At 42.4% G+C, this 18,176-nt stretch overlaps 1 protein-coding gene across 3 annotated transcripts in view; it reads left to right on the forward strand.

Moving 5' to 3' along the window:
* Positions 1–18,176, forward strand: part of WSCD1 (WSC domain containing 1) — a 57,288-nt gene that overhangs the window by 12,209 nt on the left and 26,903 nt on the right. The window contains exons 1-4 of one of the 3 annotated variants that reach the window (XM_073315250.2): positions 1,388–1,477; positions 2,134–2,283; positions 9,491–9,605; positions 12,458–12,642. In XM_073315250.2, the coding sequence (XP_073171351.1) occupies positions 9,568–9,605; positions 12,458–12,642 (223 nt within the window). In that variant the 5' untranslated portion in view covers positions 1,388–1,477; positions 2,134–2,283; positions 9,491–9,567. Of the gene's footprint in view, positions 1–769; positions 1,478–2,133; positions 2,284–6,913; positions 8,357–9,490; positions 9,606–12,457; positions 12,643–18,176 lie in introns of those variants that run through there. The other 2 variants (XM_073315249.2, XM_073315251.2) reach the window with 2 other exon arrangements.

Here is an 18,176-nt window from a genome sequence, read left to right on the forward strand (position 1 = left end):
ACTAACAGCCTGGCAAAGCCCCAAAATAGTCTAGAAATATTTGGAAAACTTTAAAAGAAAATATAAGATTCCATTAAATTAAAACCTATACATATATACATACTCCCATCCACATCCACTCACACAAAAGGTACATAGAAACATACACTAGATTGAAATTAGTGGAAACTTTAGCTTTCTTTTAAGTTTGCAAGGCACAAAAATACACACTCTCTCTCTTTCTCTCTCTCTCTATATATATATACTGGAGCTATCTTTCCAGCATAAAGCCTCATTTTATTGTGATTCATGGAGATTAAGAATTATTCTCTTATCCTTTGAGAGCTGATGCCATTTCGTTTTTCTTCATCATACACCCACACTGCTGTTTTCTTCTGATCTAGATTTGTAGCTTAGCTACTGTAACACTGAAAAGAAAGTATCCAATAATATCTTCCTATAAAGATGTCTATATTGTGACTACCTGGTTCCAGTCAGTAACAAAGACCGGAGATGTCAGCTATTTACCAAAGGAAATAAAAGGACTTACTGTTCCAAACATCCTGAGGAGACTATTCTAATCATGCAGGTGTTTCGTATACATTTCAAGTTTAAAATAAAGAAAAATGTAAAATTAGAAATCTGTAACTGGATCCTTTTTAAATCAGTCATTGTACCAGGATTATTGTCTTTATATGTTTAGCTAAAATAAAATAAGGGGGAAAGAACTCGACATGGTAAGTGTTTGCTAATGGGATCAGAGCCAACTTTATTTTTCTTCATATTTCAGGTTTCCTATCCTTTTGGAATGTGATGTTATAAAGTGCAACTGGTCACAGTTATGGAACTGTTCATAAGTTCACCTGAACCAGATCAGCTGCCCAGAAATCCCACAGTTCTATGGATATAAAGCATGATGCATTGTAGTTGCTGTTGCTACTGAAAAAGACAATTTTATGGGGGAGGATACATTAAAGTGATGGGATGAACTTATGGGAGGAACTAATACAATTTCAAACAGTGATTCCAGGGCCGTTCTGAAGGCGTGAAGTGCCCAGTTTCAGTAAGGGTATGGCCAAACCTTTTTTCAGACTACAGAAATTTCTTCGGCGGACCCAGTTTCTGCTCTTCTTTCTCACAGCAGCTTACCTAATGGCTGGCAGCCTTCTCCTATTGCAGCGATCCCGCTTGGTTATCCAACAAGGCACACGTGGGACCTCGAATATTCAGGTCTCACCAGTTTCAGACATGGTGATAGGAGTCGGAATCCTAGATACCAGAACAATGCAAAACCCTCGTTTGAGTTCTAAGCTTCTGGTGGACATGGATGTGCTCCATGACCCAACATCAGATCAGAGGTACGGGCCACGGTGGCTAATATCCCGGAACTCAGAACTGAGACAGTTAAGAAGAAGATGGTTTCACAGGTTCATTAATGAACAAGAACCCATGCAAGCAACGGGATCTAAGGTGACGCAACATACAGGTGAAAACAAAGGTAAGGGCTTTTCCCAACTTCCATTTTCTGTCACGTAGGACTTTGTTTCAGGCAAAGATTGATACCGTTCATAAGCATGTGAGAGTTATTCTGACTCCTTCCAAGAATGTATTTCTGTATTAGCTCTTGAGCATTTACAAACCATTTTATACAAACTAAGTATATGTATGGTTTCAGAGGCTTCTAAAACCGTGTTATTCTGTATCAGTAAAAATAATGAGGAGTCCTTATGGCACCTTAGAGACTAAATAAAGGACTCCTCGTTGTTTTAAGTATATGTATAACAGCCCAAAATATTTAGGATTCTGCAATCCTCACTTGTTTGAGTAGTACCTTACTCCAAAAGTAGTCTCACTGAATTTAATGGAACTTCACAGAGATAAAAAATGCTTCATGTATGATTAAGGAGGTCAGAATCTGGTCATAAATGAGGAAATGGTTACAAGCAGTGCCCCAATCATAATCCAACTCTATGATTGAATGTTCCTTCATGTATGTAAAGCTGTAGATTCTCCTATGTCTGTCCAAATATACGGCTGCCAATGCAGCCTTCTGTGAATGGTTTCTCAGGGGTTGGACTGTATAGCGCAGATTTATTTTATTCTTCCTTCAAGCAAGTGGAGATGAAAATTATTAAATTGGTTTTCTCCTCCCAGGATCATCACGAAAGAACAGAAAATCCTGGAACTGATTGAACTCTTCCTGGGTATTAGAAGAGTTTGCTGGAACATAACAACATGAAAGCAAACTGAAAGGGGAATGTACATCATTGCAGCAATGCTGTGAATTAGAAGCCAAAGCACAGGGTACAAGATTGTGTGTTTTCACCTCACGGTTTAATAATAGTCTAAATGGAATGTCATCAGATTGATATAAACTAAATTCACCTCATGGTGAGCCTGATTGTGCCACCCTAACTCATGCTGAGAAATACATACATGTGCTGCCCCATTGAATTCAGTGGGGAAACAGGCATGACCAAAGCATGAGTTAACACAGCAGAATCAGGCCTTATATTTTCTCTTTTTGTAAAACACAGACTAGTCTCCTTGGGTTTGATTGTACCTTTAAGGCCCAGCCCGGCATTTGGATCAGTGCAGAGCTGCACCACCACAGTGAGGGTACTGGAAACCATTCTGCCTCTCTGAGCTCCCTGGTGCATTGTGGGAGTGAGTGCAAACTGCTACTCCCCTTTAAGGGGTACAGGATACTCTCCCCATGTGACTGTCTGGTTCCACAGGCTGGTGTGGCATGGAGGGAGGGGAAATGGAGCCTTGTCTTGCTGTACTCTCTTCCCCACTTTCGGGCACTGTGTGACCTTGAGGAAACCTTGCACTCTCTCTAGTGTGTGGAGCTGCTATTCTAGCCAGTCTTAAAGAAGGCTTCACAGTGGGATGAAGGCTCTGTACTCCCTCCCCACACATTACGCAGCCAGAATTTCATAATCGCGAGCCTCATTTTTAGAGCATCCCCAGCCAAAGGCTCAGGATGCGGCCTGAAAATTCATAGTAAAAAGTCACAATGATTTTATATAGAATATCAACATATAGAATATCAAGTTAGGCACCTAACCCCCACTGGTTTCAAAGGGAGTTAGGCTCTAACCTGCTGAGGCACTTTTGACAATCCCATTAGTTTCCCATCTGCATCTTTTGGCGCCTAAATATCTTTGAAAAGCTGGCCTGAAAAACCTATTAGAGTACATGGGAAGACTCCCACTGATTTCAGTGGGAGTTAACTGTAATATAGCCAAGGCCTCTACAAAAGAACAGGTTAAGATGGATTCAGTCAGCTGCATTAAAGACAGTCAGCCTTAAACAGATGTAGGGCAGGAGTAATGTGATCAAACGTGCTGCTTCATTCCGAACAAACTGAAAGTGATAGGAAAGCCCTGCTCATAAGACCTATCAGGGAATTACAATAATCAGAAGGATTTGAGTGACTGGTACCAGGTCACTACAGGATAAAAGAAGAGCACAGCCATTATGTGTACCATTATATGTTGAGCTCATTGTAGTCATCTGTAGCAAGTCCAGTAGGACGCCTTAAAAGTGAATGCGAGTTTGCAACACCCAATGACAGGGAGCCAAGTCTTCCCTAAGTATGTGGAAATAGTGGCAAAGGCTGCCACAACAACATGACATGGGTACTAATGACCCCATCTAAACTTCACTAGCTTTAGGTTGAACTGGGAAAGGCTGTGGTCTTCTGGCATGTTCCCTGACCAATAAAGACCTAGAGGAAAGGGACTCCAAATAACTAGACGTCACATTACCAACATTAATCAACAATATGAAGAGCATGTAATCCAAAGAAATAATATTGTCCGAAATTTTTGTCACAAAAAGATGCCTACTGGCTGCGCCCAATGTGGACATTTTTTGAAACTGAGACAGGAAGTTATGATTAACGGTGAAGAATAGATGGATCGAAGTATTGCAGATGGAATTCTCAGGCTCACGGAGAACCAGATTCTAACAGGACTCAGGGCTTTACAGAGTAAAACTTCACAGTTAACTGGCTTGGGCGGCAAAGATCATAAGGGTTTACGCAGTTTAAATACCATGGAGTCTAAGGGCATGTCTACACTTACCGGTAGATTGGCACTGCTGCAATCGATGCAGCGAGTGTCAATTTAGTGGGTCTGGAGAAGACACGCTAAATCGATGGGAGAGCACTCCCCCATTGATTTGTGTACTCCACCTCCCCAAGAAGCATAAGGGAAGTCGATGGGAGACACTCTCCTGTCGACACAGTGCAGTGTAGCCACCGCAGTAAGTGGATCTAACTACGTCGACCTCAGTTACGTTCTTCATGTCACTGAAGTTGCGTAAGTTCGATCGATTTATCGCAGTAGTGTAGACCAGCCCTAAGTGAGATTCAGCAGACTGCACTGTGTCCGTAGACTGTGGACTTCAGACCAACAGAAACTCCTAAACTAGCAAGAAACACAAAGCCAAGCTATTCCTTACATCTCTTGTGGTTGACTCAAACTTGTGACTGACCTGAGAATGTACCAAAACACTTAGGAATGAATCAATTTTTTTTCAGCTAATAATTCTTCCCTGACATTGGTTCCCACATACTTTAATGTACTTCTGTCCAAAGGATGATTGTTGGTAAGAACCAACTGAGTCACCTGGGAGGTTAGTATTTAACAACTCAAAGGATCTCTTTTTTGATCGTAAAGACAGTACATACCCTGCTTTTGCTCACCCAGTAGATGACTGGTAATTTAGCAAGGCAAGGGCACATCCAGTACACGGGCTTGACAGGTTTGTTGTATCATGTGACGAGATTTGAGGGGAGGGGAAGAGACCTTCATTGAACAGGTTCACATTATGTTCACTTCATCCAGATTCCCTGTGATTTGTGCTTTCATGCTGCACATTTTTACACCCCATATAATTCTGATGAGTTTCAAGGTTCCCTCTGAAATAAACCTGATTTGCTGGCTTTGATAAATGCTCACACGCCCCATGACTTAAAGTCTGGACGGTGGAAGAAGCTATTAAGATGATAGCTCTGATTCTCCTCTCACTTACGACAGCTGTATGCTGTTCTAGCTCTCTTGACTTCAATTGATTTGTTGCAGATTAGCTCTGGTGCAGGTGAAGAGAGGGCGAGACTGATTGGAGAACTGAGAAAGGGTGGCCTAATGTGTAAGGTACTAGCTTGGTAGTTGGGAGATACTGGTTTATTTCCCTGCTCCACCGTAGTCTTCCTGTGTGACCTTCAGCAAGCTACTTAGTGCCTCAGATCCCCATTTTACAGATTGGGAAAACAGAGGGGTGCTGTGAGGATAAATACATTAAAGATTGTAAGGTGGTCAAATACTACAGTAACGGGGACCATAGAAGTACCTAACATAAATAAGTATCAAAGGTTTGCTACCTACACTCACCAAAGATTTGACTTACTAGCTATTCAAATGCTATGCTTGAGCAGTTGTGGGGTGGACACATCAGCTAAACATTTGAGCAAGCCCACATGCTATCAGTATGAAGCCAAGAATGGAGGTGTATACAAATAAAATAGCCACTTTAAGGCGATGTGACATTTTATTGAAAGGAAATCACTGTGTGGAGTTGAAACTTCAGCAGGCATTATAATCACTAAGTATTTCATTATATCTTGGAAGGGATCCATAATGAAATAAAGAGCCAGTAAGTTTACTAGGAGAGGGGGAAAATAGCACACTCTATACATGGAAAGTTTAATTTTTAATTGATAGTAATTTCCAAAGACTTGTTAACAATGCTGTTATTAATATGGTCACTTCATGTACATTTGAATATTCAAATGATGAATATTCAAATGTGCATAATCCAGTGAGCTACAGCAATAATAATCTCTTGGCTCTCTTTCAATTCACAATTATAACATCAGCAGGGCACTAGATTAATGGCTGGTACTGGCATCGGCATTAACTAAGTTTATGGATATTTCAACATTAATGTATTTTAATGTAATCATTTGAAGAGCTCATAGTTCAACAGGCCAGGATTTACAAAGGATCGTAAGGGTAAAATTTTCTAAAGCACCTAAATCCCATTTTCAAAAGTGACTTAGGGCCAGATTTTCAAAGCTATTTTGGTCCTAAAAGAGTCAGATTTTCAGGGCAAAGAGGGATTTTCAAAGGAAGATTAGGCTATGGGAATTATCAGTTATAAATCAATGGGAGTTAGGCACATAATGTACTTAAGTGCTTTTGAAAGTCACACTTGGCACCTAGCTGCATCTAAATACCTTTGAATATCTGGCCTTTAGAGCCTTTGAAAATTTTACCCTAAGGAAATAAGGCACCCAGGACGAGATCCTCAAAAGGATGGGCCTAAAACCCATATCTGGGCTGGAGCACCTACTGAGATATGGGCCAAACTCACTTAAGCACCTTTAAAAATCCCAGTCTGAGTTTCTTGAGCAACAGTTTGGCCATTTAGATTGTAAAGACACCTTGGTGTGAAATTACTGTCAACACAATACACCTGGATCATTATTTTAAAAAATAATTTTCTGAGAGGGAAATTTTACCCTGGTGCAGAGAACCAGCGAAAGGTCTGCTTTCCTACTAAGATCGTCACAGCATCCGTGATGCTCCTACAGTTTTATTCAAAGGATACAGTCTCCTCAACTTTGGTAGGGCTGGAAAAAAATTTGATTTAAAAGGGGAAGGCAGTGTCATGTTGTGTATAGGATGCTAGATGTGGTTCTATTCCGAAAAGGGGGTCAGCAAAATTTTTTGACAAAACTTTTTTTGTTTTTGGTAAAAAAAAAATATAGATTCATATAGAATATGTATAATCGTTTGTGTCTAAACTCCACCCCCAATAATTCCCCTCTACAAAATCAAAACATTTTGTTCTGACATTGTCAAAACAAAATGTGAGGTATTTTTTTAATTCAAAAATGACTTCATTTCCAAATTCGTTTTATTGTTTAAAATGTTTTTTTTTTGAAGAGCTCAAAATCAAAACAAAACATTCTGTTTGACTCAAAACTATTTTTCCTCCCCAATTTGACAGAAATTTTGAAAACTGTCAGATCCGGGTCAACTCAGCAATGCCCCTCTCACACACACACCCCCATTTTTGTGGAATTGCCAGGTAACTGAAAAATCAATTATTCACACAGCTGTAATTTACAGCTTTGCCACTGACTTGCTGCGTAACTTTGGACAAGTCATTCCACCTCTGTTTCCCTCCATCATCCTTAACTTTCTTGTCTATTAGGATTCTAAGCTCTTCCGGGCAGAGAATGTCTCTTCCGGGTATTTGTACAACACCTATCACAATGTGGCTCCTAAGTATTACTTCTAATACAAATAATAATAAATCGTGTGTGGCTGTGCAGTAGAAGATATTTCCAGCTAATAATAATGCATATTTCTAGGATACTTTTTAAGAGATCATATGGCTTCATCGGAAATTATTGTCCCATTTCATGTTATTCCCCATTTGACAGACGTTATCACTGAAACACCATTGCATTCTAAGGTCATGTGGGCTGAGTGATCATATAAGGTGAGGATTAAGGCAGATATTAATAAGTAGGTAAGAGAATTATAGGAGTCTTCAGTGATGGAAATTACTCATAGAGGCTAGAACCAGGTATAATTTACATTAACTTAGATTCTCTTACGCTATCTCTGTGTTTGACATGAACCCATGTTACATTTTCAGCAGCAACTGGTGGAATCAAGCCCCTGAAGTCAAAAGGCCCCATTGAAATATAAAAAATTCTTATTCCAGGTGCATAACTCACATCTCATTAACAGCCTTTTGTGGGTGTTTATTCACAGCTTGTGGATTTTCTAATTGCATGTTTGCAAATTACCAACGTGCAGTTCTTTGAAACTACTGTGGTGTGTGTGCCATTGGAATGTTGGATTTATCTTCTTAGCTCTGAATTCTCCATTTGACTCTGGAGTAACTCCCCCCACCCTGTAGTTTTATTTATTACTCTTCAGAATGGTTTTTATCAATTCTCATCTTATTTTCCCTTCCTGTCTAAAGATTACCTGATACTTGTATCCTCTAATATTTATATTTTAATAGGAATCAAATTCCAGAATCAAGTTTCCTCTCATCCTTTATACCTGATGACTCCATGTACCTGAATGACTCCACTGTACATTATAAAGCCTCTTCATATTTCTTCTGGTGTGGAATTCTTTTCTGTATATCACAGGCTACACGTGGTTTTCATGTAGTCTGTTACTGACATCAAAAAGACAAGATGCTTAATATAGGAGATAGGCTAACTGAAATATTTTGCTTTCAAACGCTAAGTAACGCCAGGTGTATTTCAAAGGTCTCAATAACAGCGATGGGAGAGGAGGTGTGGTTCAATAGCATCGACAGACAGATAGCTCCATAGGTAAGGCTAAAGTTATCTTTCCACTACAGACTGAGTTTTCAATACATCCCTACCTATTTCAGAAAGAAACTCATCTTCCTGACACTTCTCACATCTCATTTCATTCCAGGGTAGAGTTTTTCAGGGAAGATTTTTAACAATCCAAAAAGGGTTTTCCAAGTCATGGTATTTGTGGAAATATACTTTCCCTTCACTCTGAACATTTTTCCTAACTCATTTTGTTGGCTTGTCATAGACCATATCTTGACCAATTGCTGCAGCTGCTCTGAGCTGGTCTCCTGGCCCAAAGCCGCTACAGAGCTAGCTTACCTGGCTAAGGGGAATCCCAGGGAAGTATAAGGGCCAGTATGGCCAACACTATTCCCCTAAATAGGTGGGCTAGCTATAGAAAGAAGGTGGAGTGTTGTTGCACTTTGTGAGTGTTACTGTGGCTTCTGGCTGGTGGGGGCTGTTACAGCCAGGTGCAAGTTAGATGCTGCCATAACTTGCGCTGGGGGCTTAACTTGGCCCTGGCCTGGCCCCAGGAGGGATGCAGGATAGGCTGCATGGAAGAAGATACAGGGTACTGGGAACATAGATGGGGCAGGGGACAGAAGTTGTGGAGGTGTGATGAGGACTCAAGACAGGATGACATAGAAAGGTGGATCAGGGATGGTGACCAGGATGGATGGAGGGCTCTGTTGCCATGGGTGATGGACAGAAGGAACTACAGAAGGGAGTAAATGAGTGTGCAAGGGTCTAGGAAAAACATCAGGATCTTATATTTTAAAATAATGTATGTATATAAGTTTCCTTTTCTCTTACATTTCCCTCCCCTGTCCACTCCCCACATACCCTACCAGATATAACCCCCACCAGCATTCACAACTATCTCCTTGCCTTTCTGTGGTGAGCCCCATCCTGACTTTGCCCCATCTCACGCAACCTTAACTTTGCCCCCTAGTAACAAAAGATTTCTTAGGGGAGTTGAATGTCAGCGCGACTAGTCTACATACCAGCCCAGGCTACCAAACATATTGCTACTGCCTGAGCAAACAGCAAAGCGCCACGTATAACTAAGGGCCTTGAATTTGCAGTTGAATGTTCCAGAACGTAAAATTATCTCTAACTCTTGTGCTATTTCATGTACTTTAGGCACTTACGTTGGATGCTTCAGTGATGATTCCAGGGAGAAGACATTGAAGGGAGCTGTGTTTTATGACTTAAGAAAAATGACAGTATCTCATTGTCAAGAAGCTTGTGCTGAGAGGTAAAGAGAGATTTTTCACTGCACTTTCAACTGTTCTCCGATAACAAAGGGAATTTAGAATTGAGTTCACAAGGGGGAAGCACGTGCATATATTAAAGAGGAGAGAAACCGTTTTGAAAAGGTTGTTTACCTCATGCCTCCAAACATAAGGTTGCTTGGCAACACTGCAAGAAGGGGACTCTTTCACCTCTGCCTAACCACAGAAGGAAAGCCATTTTGGGGTCAGTGTCCTTCCCCAGAATTACATGGGAAATGAATGGAGAGTGCAGGAAATGTTAGCTGGCCCAATTTGTGGTCTAAACTGTAACCTGACCTACATACTTGTGCATGGGGAATAAGAGGTGGGTAAGAACCTTGGGTCTGGGTGCAAAGCTACTCCCCTGCTTACCTCAACTCTGGAGCAGGGGGTCAGAATGTTGGCTCTGCCCCCAGGCTCACTGGCCAGATTAGCTGAGCCAGCATGTGGGTCAGTGGTAAGAATTTATGGCAGATATAGGCCTGCACTTCTCCACCAGCCTCTCTGCTCCCAGGGGCAAAAGGAAGCAGCAAAAGAATGGAGACTCAGAGGTGTGTCTCAGGCACATTGCTTCCTAAGATGCATCATCCCAGGAGTACCCTTATGTGCTACCCATTGTTCAGGGCAATGCCTACAGTCACTGTGTAATCATGAGAGACTCGATCTTGGGATATGCTAATTCCTCTAGCTGTAGCGCTTCCGGTTAGTGGGGCCTCACAGAGCCCCCTTATGGAAACTGGTGAGACACTTCCTGATTCAGGGGGACAGCTTGGAGTATTGGAATCGTTGATCTTGCTCAGGATTTAACTTGGTGCACAGGGGAATTATACTCCAGAGCAGGTGCTCACATTGGACTCAGGAAGCAAGGAAAATAAACCCCGCATCCTCCGCAGACAGGTTTGTTCACCTGTACTCATGTCTCCACCTGGAGCCAATGTAAACCGCAGGCAATCAGCACTTCTACAAATCAGGCCATTTATTTAAATGTTGATCTAGAAATGTAGGAACCAACTTTTGGTGACCAAGATTGAAAACCTTTCCTTTATGCTTCCTAAGCTGCATTTGTAAAAATGCACAATAATAGACATGCCAAAAACAATCTAAATAGATAAGGCAGACAAAAAGTGAGAGAAAGGAATGGTTATTATCCCCATTTTACAGATGGAGAATTGAGGCACAGGGAGATTAAGTGACTTGCCCGAAGTCCTAGAGACAATGTGTAGAAGAGTTGGGAACTGAACCCAGATCCCCTGAGTCCCAGTCCAGTGCCTCAACCACAAAACCACCCTTCTTCAAAGCTTATTTAGTATTAACTTTTAGTAATGATGATTGCGATTACACGTATTAAATGACATCAGGTTACATTCAGACTGGAGAGAAGCTGAAGAGGCAGATACAATAAATAATACTGCAAGTAATAATACAGCTCTGCTTGAACAGCAATAGGGAATTAGCCATTAACTCTTACATTTCTTTTTGGTGCGGTAAGTGGGAATCCCTTTACAAGCAGATTCTTGTTTATTGATTCTTGTTTGAAATATATTTAAGAATAATGAGCCAGACCTTAAGCTGATGTTAATCAGCATAGCTCCAGATCTCACCTTGTGTTCTCACAGCTGTGTGTGTCTGTCTGTCTGTCTGTCTCTGTCTCTCTTGGTGTGGGTAAGAAACTCTGAGTGTGAGAGGTTTCAGAGTAGCAGCCAAGTTAGTCTGTATTCGCAAAAAGAAAAGGAGGACTTGTGGCACCTTAGAGACTAACAAATTTATTTGAGCATAAGCTTTTGTGAGCTACAGCTCACTTCATCGGATGCATTCAGTGGAATGTGAGAGAGTTAGAGAGACTTCACCTTAAGAGACAAAGGCTTTCTATTTGTATGGCATCATTTTGTACTGCCAGTTAAACTACATCCCTTCAAATTTTAACTTCCATACACCAAGCCATATGTTTGAATTTTTAACAGACACATCCCTAATCAAAGCGGATTGCCCTTTCATACTTATTTTTGAGTTTTCTTATTTTATATAGCAACTATTCACTGAAGCACACTTTTACACCTTGAAAGAGACAGCAAGCCTTTAATCTAAAATTGAAGTAATAGCCAGTTCTTTGTTTTGACCATTTGAAAGTTCCTTGACTGGATCAAAAGTGGCTCCTTTTAAAGGCTAGTCAAGATAGCTTCAGCAATGGAGTTTTCTCCTGTGCTGCTCTAAATGGTCAAATACTTTACAAAAAGTCGCTGAATATTTTGGCTCGACCAAGACCCATCTCCCCTGGAGCTGCGATGCCGTCACATCGGGCATTCTAAACTGGCCCAGACCTGAGCAGTGCTCGGATGAGAAACCTCCAGCAAACACGGACGTGTCAGGAAATGGTGCTCTGGTTCAATAGGAGACACTCCTGAACCAATGCCCAGCATAGTCTTAAGGGCACTGTGCTGCTGGGGTGTCATTTGGCTAAGGCATGAAAATGAAGTCCTGGGAAAATATCACTATTCATATTTCCGTAGCACTTCTTTCAAAAGCAGGAGTATTAAAAACCTGAGTACACTGGCCAAACTGCCTTGGAGACCTTTGTATTCTGCCTAACAAAATTCCCTGTTTACTTTCAACTGGATGTGTTATTCTGCACTTCTTGCCTATCACTGTTGTGCCGTGCTGTTATTCACTTTTTAACAGTTGCTGCCTTGCTCTCCAGAGTTGACTGCATTTCTTGGTGGGGGTGGGGGGTATTGTGCATAGTTTGTATATACAAGTTTCCCAAGTTTGCCAACTGTGCAGAGGAACTTTGGAATACAAAGGGTCTAGCTGTATTCAAGGTATTGTTTTCTTCCTACAGGGCTTATACCTATGCTGGCTTGGAGTATGGTGCAGAATGTTACTGTGGGAACAAGCTCCCCATAATGATTGCAAAGCAAGAAGAGTGCAACAATGAATGTAAAGGAGAGAAAGGTTCCATCTGTGGCGGGGTGAACAGGCTGTCTGTCTACAGGGTGGAGGAACTACGGGCAGGGGCCAAACGACGTAAGTAACATAGCGCTATTTGATGAGTATTTTCTCCCAACAGGGACAGGGCATTCAGCATGCTGTCCTGAGTGATGTTCATCCCGCAAACAGGGCGCATCAGACATCAGTGGGAGGGCGGGGGGTGGAGGGAGAGAATTATCATTCCACCCTCCCATCCTGCTCCAGAGAATCCTTCACTGGGGTTTTAAACATGGCAAATAACAGAAGCATCTTTGCAATGTCAGCTAAGGGCATGAGCCCATATCTTCAAAGTTACTTAGGCAACTAATTCCCGTTGATTTCAGTAAGAGTGAGGTGCCTAAGACTTTGAGAAGCTGGGCCATGATGTCCACTTATGGCTGGTGCCAGTATCTGGCTCAGCTAGGATGGTCGTTCAACTGGTTATTTAGGAGGAGCGTGAAGCATCTGACTCAGTTGCGTCAGAGTTGCTACACAAAAAGTTTGCGTAACCATGGGAACCAGTAAAATATAGAGCGTTCCGACTGTCACCTCAGCAAGAGTTCATCTGCAAAAAAAAAAACCAGTCTTGCATTCATTATCACAGGGCAAAATGCAGGTGTATTAGAAATTTAGGAAACCTTATATTTCTTCTGCCATTCGCTTAAGAGAATGCATGTACCATTCTCACCCCAAACTGTCTCTTAAACAAAATCAATACATTTCTGTTTCCAGTGGTAGAGGAATATGCCTCTGTCTCTTCTAGATGAGAGCTGGTAATTATATGACACAAAGATTTGCTAGTTCCTAAAGGACACCTATTCCCCTAATAGCTTGAGTTTGTGGGGAGTTTTGCCTAATTTTGAGTCAATTCTTATTTGCCGTTCAATTAGGATTTATCATGGGAGATAAATCAGATAGACCTTCAGACCAACATAAACCACATACACGTCTAAGCAGCTGAACAGTCTTTACTTCTACAAACCTTCTGATTCCTTAACGCTGCTATTTGCTGGGAACAAAACAACAAAGACCTTAGATTGCATCAGCATATATGGTGAAAGAGGAGTCAAGATTTGTACAATAATGCACACTGCTATACATTAATTATAAATCACAGGTACACAGACCTAAATTGCTCATGTCAGGCTAACAGGCACATTGGCAAGTTTCCCAGGATTTGCATCACTGTTTAATTCTGAATTGGGTGTGTGTGTGTAAGAGCCAGACTGTGATGACTTTGCTCACCTTGAGTAAGATTTTACTCTGTGAATGGTCCCACTGACATCAGCAAGACTACTGGCCAAGTAAGATATTAATTAAGGTAAATAAGGATAGCAGAATCTAGCCCTGGAAGCTCTGTGGAGTGAAGTGATCTACAGAATACAGTCCACAAAGCAGATACAGGGTATGCTTCTGCCCCCTTTCCCACTCTTTTGCCTGTAACCTGGCCCAAAGGGTCAGTGGTAGAGCAGGTCCAAACGTTTCCAGTGGAACAGTGTTCTGATCGGATAATGCTGGTTTGACAGAATCAAAACACAGGAATGTGTCGACTGTATCTAAACTTTCCATGGAAACCAGGCAGGCTGGCAGGCCAGCCTCCTTAGTTTCTCATCAGCCTGCAACTCAGCCCACGAGGTGGTGTACAGCTGCAATCCCAGAGTCCCCAGACTCCCCAGCAGCCAACCTGACGGAGTTTCTGTATTCCTAGCCTCCGTTGGCCACCCAGCAGCTCAGCTGGTGGGTTGCCTGAGCTCCAAAGGTAGGTCTCCCCTGCACACTAAGCCGGGGTCTGTGAGACCTGAGCCTATGGACTCCGTGTTGCCAAGCCTGCGCTTGGAGCATCCACACCATATTGTAAACTTGGGTTTAAAATTGCTGGATCTGGGTCTTGCAGCCAATAGTGCTCCGTGCACACCTTCTGACTCGGGCATGTCACTTGCACTTTAGCCACACTGCAAAATGACTGGGCTTGGACCTGAGTCACAGCAGGACTTGATCCTCCTCCCTCGCAACATCCCAGGACCTGGGTCTTCAGTGCTCGCTGACCCAAGTAAGACTGATTTGTGTGTGAACGGAAGGGGGATTTGGGGTCAAAGCTGAGTCAGAGCCTGGGCTTAATGCGTAGTGTAGACATACCCCAAGGCTCTCTAGGTTGCCCGGCTCCCAAGCAGCACAGCTGGCTGCCAGGGCACCAGTGTGCCAGTCTGGACTCTTTTAAAAAAAGTCCATTTTGGTTCATACCACTTAAAATTTCACATTTCCAACATTTCGTTCTGATTCAGAATTTAAAAGAATTATGCAAATGTGAATTTGTCCACTGGGTGGAAGTCAGTCTTTATCAAGAGAAATATTTTCACCAACATGGTCAAACCAAGGTATCTAAACTTAGATGCTTAAAACTCAAAGGAAAATAATAAACTAGTTACTGATTAATTGCAAGACTGATCCATCCACCATTGATAAAGGCAGCAGGAAAGTTGGTCTGTTCCTTCTTTCGGTAAAAAAATACATTACTGGAATCCACTTCTTTTCAATGTTGACTTTGCTTTCTGATGGTCAGCTGGGGATCACTTCAGTGGCATATTTATCAGCATTTATAAGTAGTCAGTGCCAGTGAAATTCACTTCTTTGCAGAGGTCTATGCATCCCTTAAGGCCTCAGAATAGGGCTAGTGTGATTTAAGGGATACAAAGGCCATCTGCTGGCCCTCTGCACTTAGATGAATATTATATAGTTTAAGTAATATCATATGCCCCTTATGCTGGAGGAATTCTTATCTGTGAAGTTAGAACCATATCCTGGCCTTTTTGTGCCATTCAGAAAGGAGAGGCTCTGTCCTGCAGTGTAGCTGCAATCCACGAAGTGATCATGGCTCCTGTCTTTTGGGGGGGGGGGGGGTGTTTGGTGCAAATGGAGGCACTAGCATGATGCTCTGGCTATGCAGAGAACAGAATGTAGAGCCTAAGCTGGGATGCTGGATGGCATGGGCCACGGCTCTGAAGCGGCACTGAACAGATTCTCTTGGGTGCTTGACTGGCTGGTTCTTGCTCACATGCTCAGGGTCTAATTGATCGCCACTTCACTAGATCACTTCATTCTACAGAGCTTCCAGGGCTATATTCTGCTGTCCTTATTTACCTTGATTAGTATCTTACTTGCCCAGTAGTCTTGCAGACTTCAATGTTCAAAGAGTAAGGTATTACTCAAGGTGTGCAAGGGGATCAGGGAAGAATCTGAGGGGTCACAAAGGAATTCCTCCCCCCCCGGTCATATTGGCAGCGATCTTGGGGGAAGTTTGCCTTCCTCTGCAGTAGGGGTATGGGTCACTTGCCAGGATTTTCCAGGTATCTCTCACTTAATCATTTCCCTGTCAAATACTGACGCAGCTCAGTCCCTTCTATTCTCTGCCTGCGGTACCTAATAGTTTAGTGTTCTGCGGGCTGCAATGTTCTGGTCTCATTTTAGTTGCTGGGATTATTGTGCGGGGTGGTGCTGGTGGCCTGCGATATGCAGGAGATCATGATCTAGTGGTCCCTTCTGGCCTTAAACTCTGGGACTCTAAATTACAAGCTGGGTCTCAGAATTCATTCATTCAGAATTCAAAAGCATGAGCACAAACAAGTGAGGCTCTCTGTGGTTTGGAATCACCACTCTTTTTCCCACTCACTTTGTTTGGGGGAAGGCTTTTGGAACAATAGGGGAGTGTGACTGCCTTTTGCACAGATCTTATATAAAAACAGAGTACATATCAGGCTGAGGGGGTGGGGGGGGCAGGAGGGCGCTTGAGAGGGCTTCCACCCATCCGTTGTGTTCCTTTGCAAGACCTCCTGGGATCAGGTATTTCAACAACTGCCATCTTGACTGAGTCAGGGCCCTCCAGAGCAAAAAGCAGCAGTCTCTACAGCTTTAAAGCTCTATACCTCGAGCTTGGCTCTGTTACCAGTGTGCAGCTACAGCTAAACACAATAGAGCCCATCATTTCTCTAGGGGCAGAACTTGGCCATCTATTTATAGATTTCTCCCTTGCAAATCAGGAAGACTAAGACAGAGCAATGCAATATGTTTAAAATATTATCTGTTGGCTGTGTACAGAGCCCGCTGCTTTCTGGTCCCTTGAGAATGTAGGTGGAGGCTGCTGGAGCTCTGGTCCAGATCAGATCCGATAGGATTCTCCATATGTTCATAAAACGTTTGTTTCATGAATCAAGTATTAATGTGGGAAGCAATGAGTCTTTCAGGAGCGTCATGGGCAGCAGGGAATCTTCTATGCTTTTCTTTTTCTTTTTCTTTTTTTTTTTTTTTTAGTGCTGGGCTCTTTGTAACCGTCTGATCCTAGGGAGAGTTCTTTCTCCCCCTGCTTGTTATTTGGCTTGCACGTTTCTTGAGGAGCCCCACGGATAGGACAAGGCCTTCCTGCAATGTAGCTGGTATTATAGCTTCTGTTAAAGTTACAGGTTTCAGAGTAGCAGCCGTGTTAGTCTGTATCTGCAAAAAGAAAAGGAGGACTTGTGGCACCCATGCTACAAGTACTCCTTTTCTTTTTGTTAAAGTTACAGTTCATCTTGAAGGGTATCACTGGTCAGAGGAACAAAGAACTATGGCAGAGGACCACACAGCTCAGAGTGCGGGTTGCTGTAATGCTTTCTAGAGATGTCCAGAAATGTACGTCACCCTGTTACCCTCTGCCTCAGCATAAAAAGGATCAACTGGTGCTAGACTGTGTGGCAGCTCCCTACCAGCCCAGCAAACTCTGTAGGACTCCACCTGTCTTAACTTCAGTTTTCAGGTTAACCCTTGGTGTACTTCAGCTCCCAAATGCTGCAGAAGCATTTCCCTGCAGCATCCAGCCCCTCACTCGTTACTCACGTAAATGATCAAGTCCACTGCCTCCAAAGAGACAGAATATACACACCAGCTTGCTGGCTCAGCTAAGGATGCACATCTCACTTGAATGTAACGGCACTGAGAAGAATTTATCATATGAGAAGAATATGTTTAGTAACAGATTTAAGTGATAATAGAAAGAGATAATAAAACAAAGGTACAGTCACACTTCCTCATGACTAAAACTTAACTCAATAGGCTACAATCCTTGACTCAAACAAGTTTTTTCCTACAGCAACCTTTCCATGTCACCACCCCATAGGGCTGGGTATCCACCATTCATACAGTGCAAAGAGCAGTGGCCTTTTTGTTCCCTCTGTAATGGATAACAAAAGGGTTCTTTCCTCTTCTTATTATTATACTGTGTACCTTTGAGATATATTCTTTTGACGCATATCTCCATATAAAGTTCTTCTCCCTTGCTGTTAGTGCTAGTAAGAACATAAGAACATGTGACACCGATTTTTAAAAAAGGCTCCAGAGGCGATCCTGGCAATTACAAGCTGGTAAGCCTAACTTCAGTACCAGGCAGATTGGTTCAAACTATAGTAAAGAACAGAATGATCAGATACATAGATTAACATGATTTGTTGGGGAAGAGTCAGCACAGCTTTTGTAAAGGGAAATCCTGCCTCAACAATCTGTTGGAATATTTTGAGCGTGTCAAACACGTGGGCAAGGGCAATCCGGGTGATAGAGTGTACTTG

This window comes from Lepidochelys kempii, chromosome 17 (assembly GCF_965140285.1).
Source record: "Lepidochelys kempii isolate rLepKem1 chromosome 17, rLepKem1.hap1, whole genome shotgun sequence".
NCBI classification, from domain to species: domain Eukaryota; kingdom Metazoa; phylum Chordata; order Testudines; family Cheloniidae; genus Lepidochelys; species Lepidochelys kempii.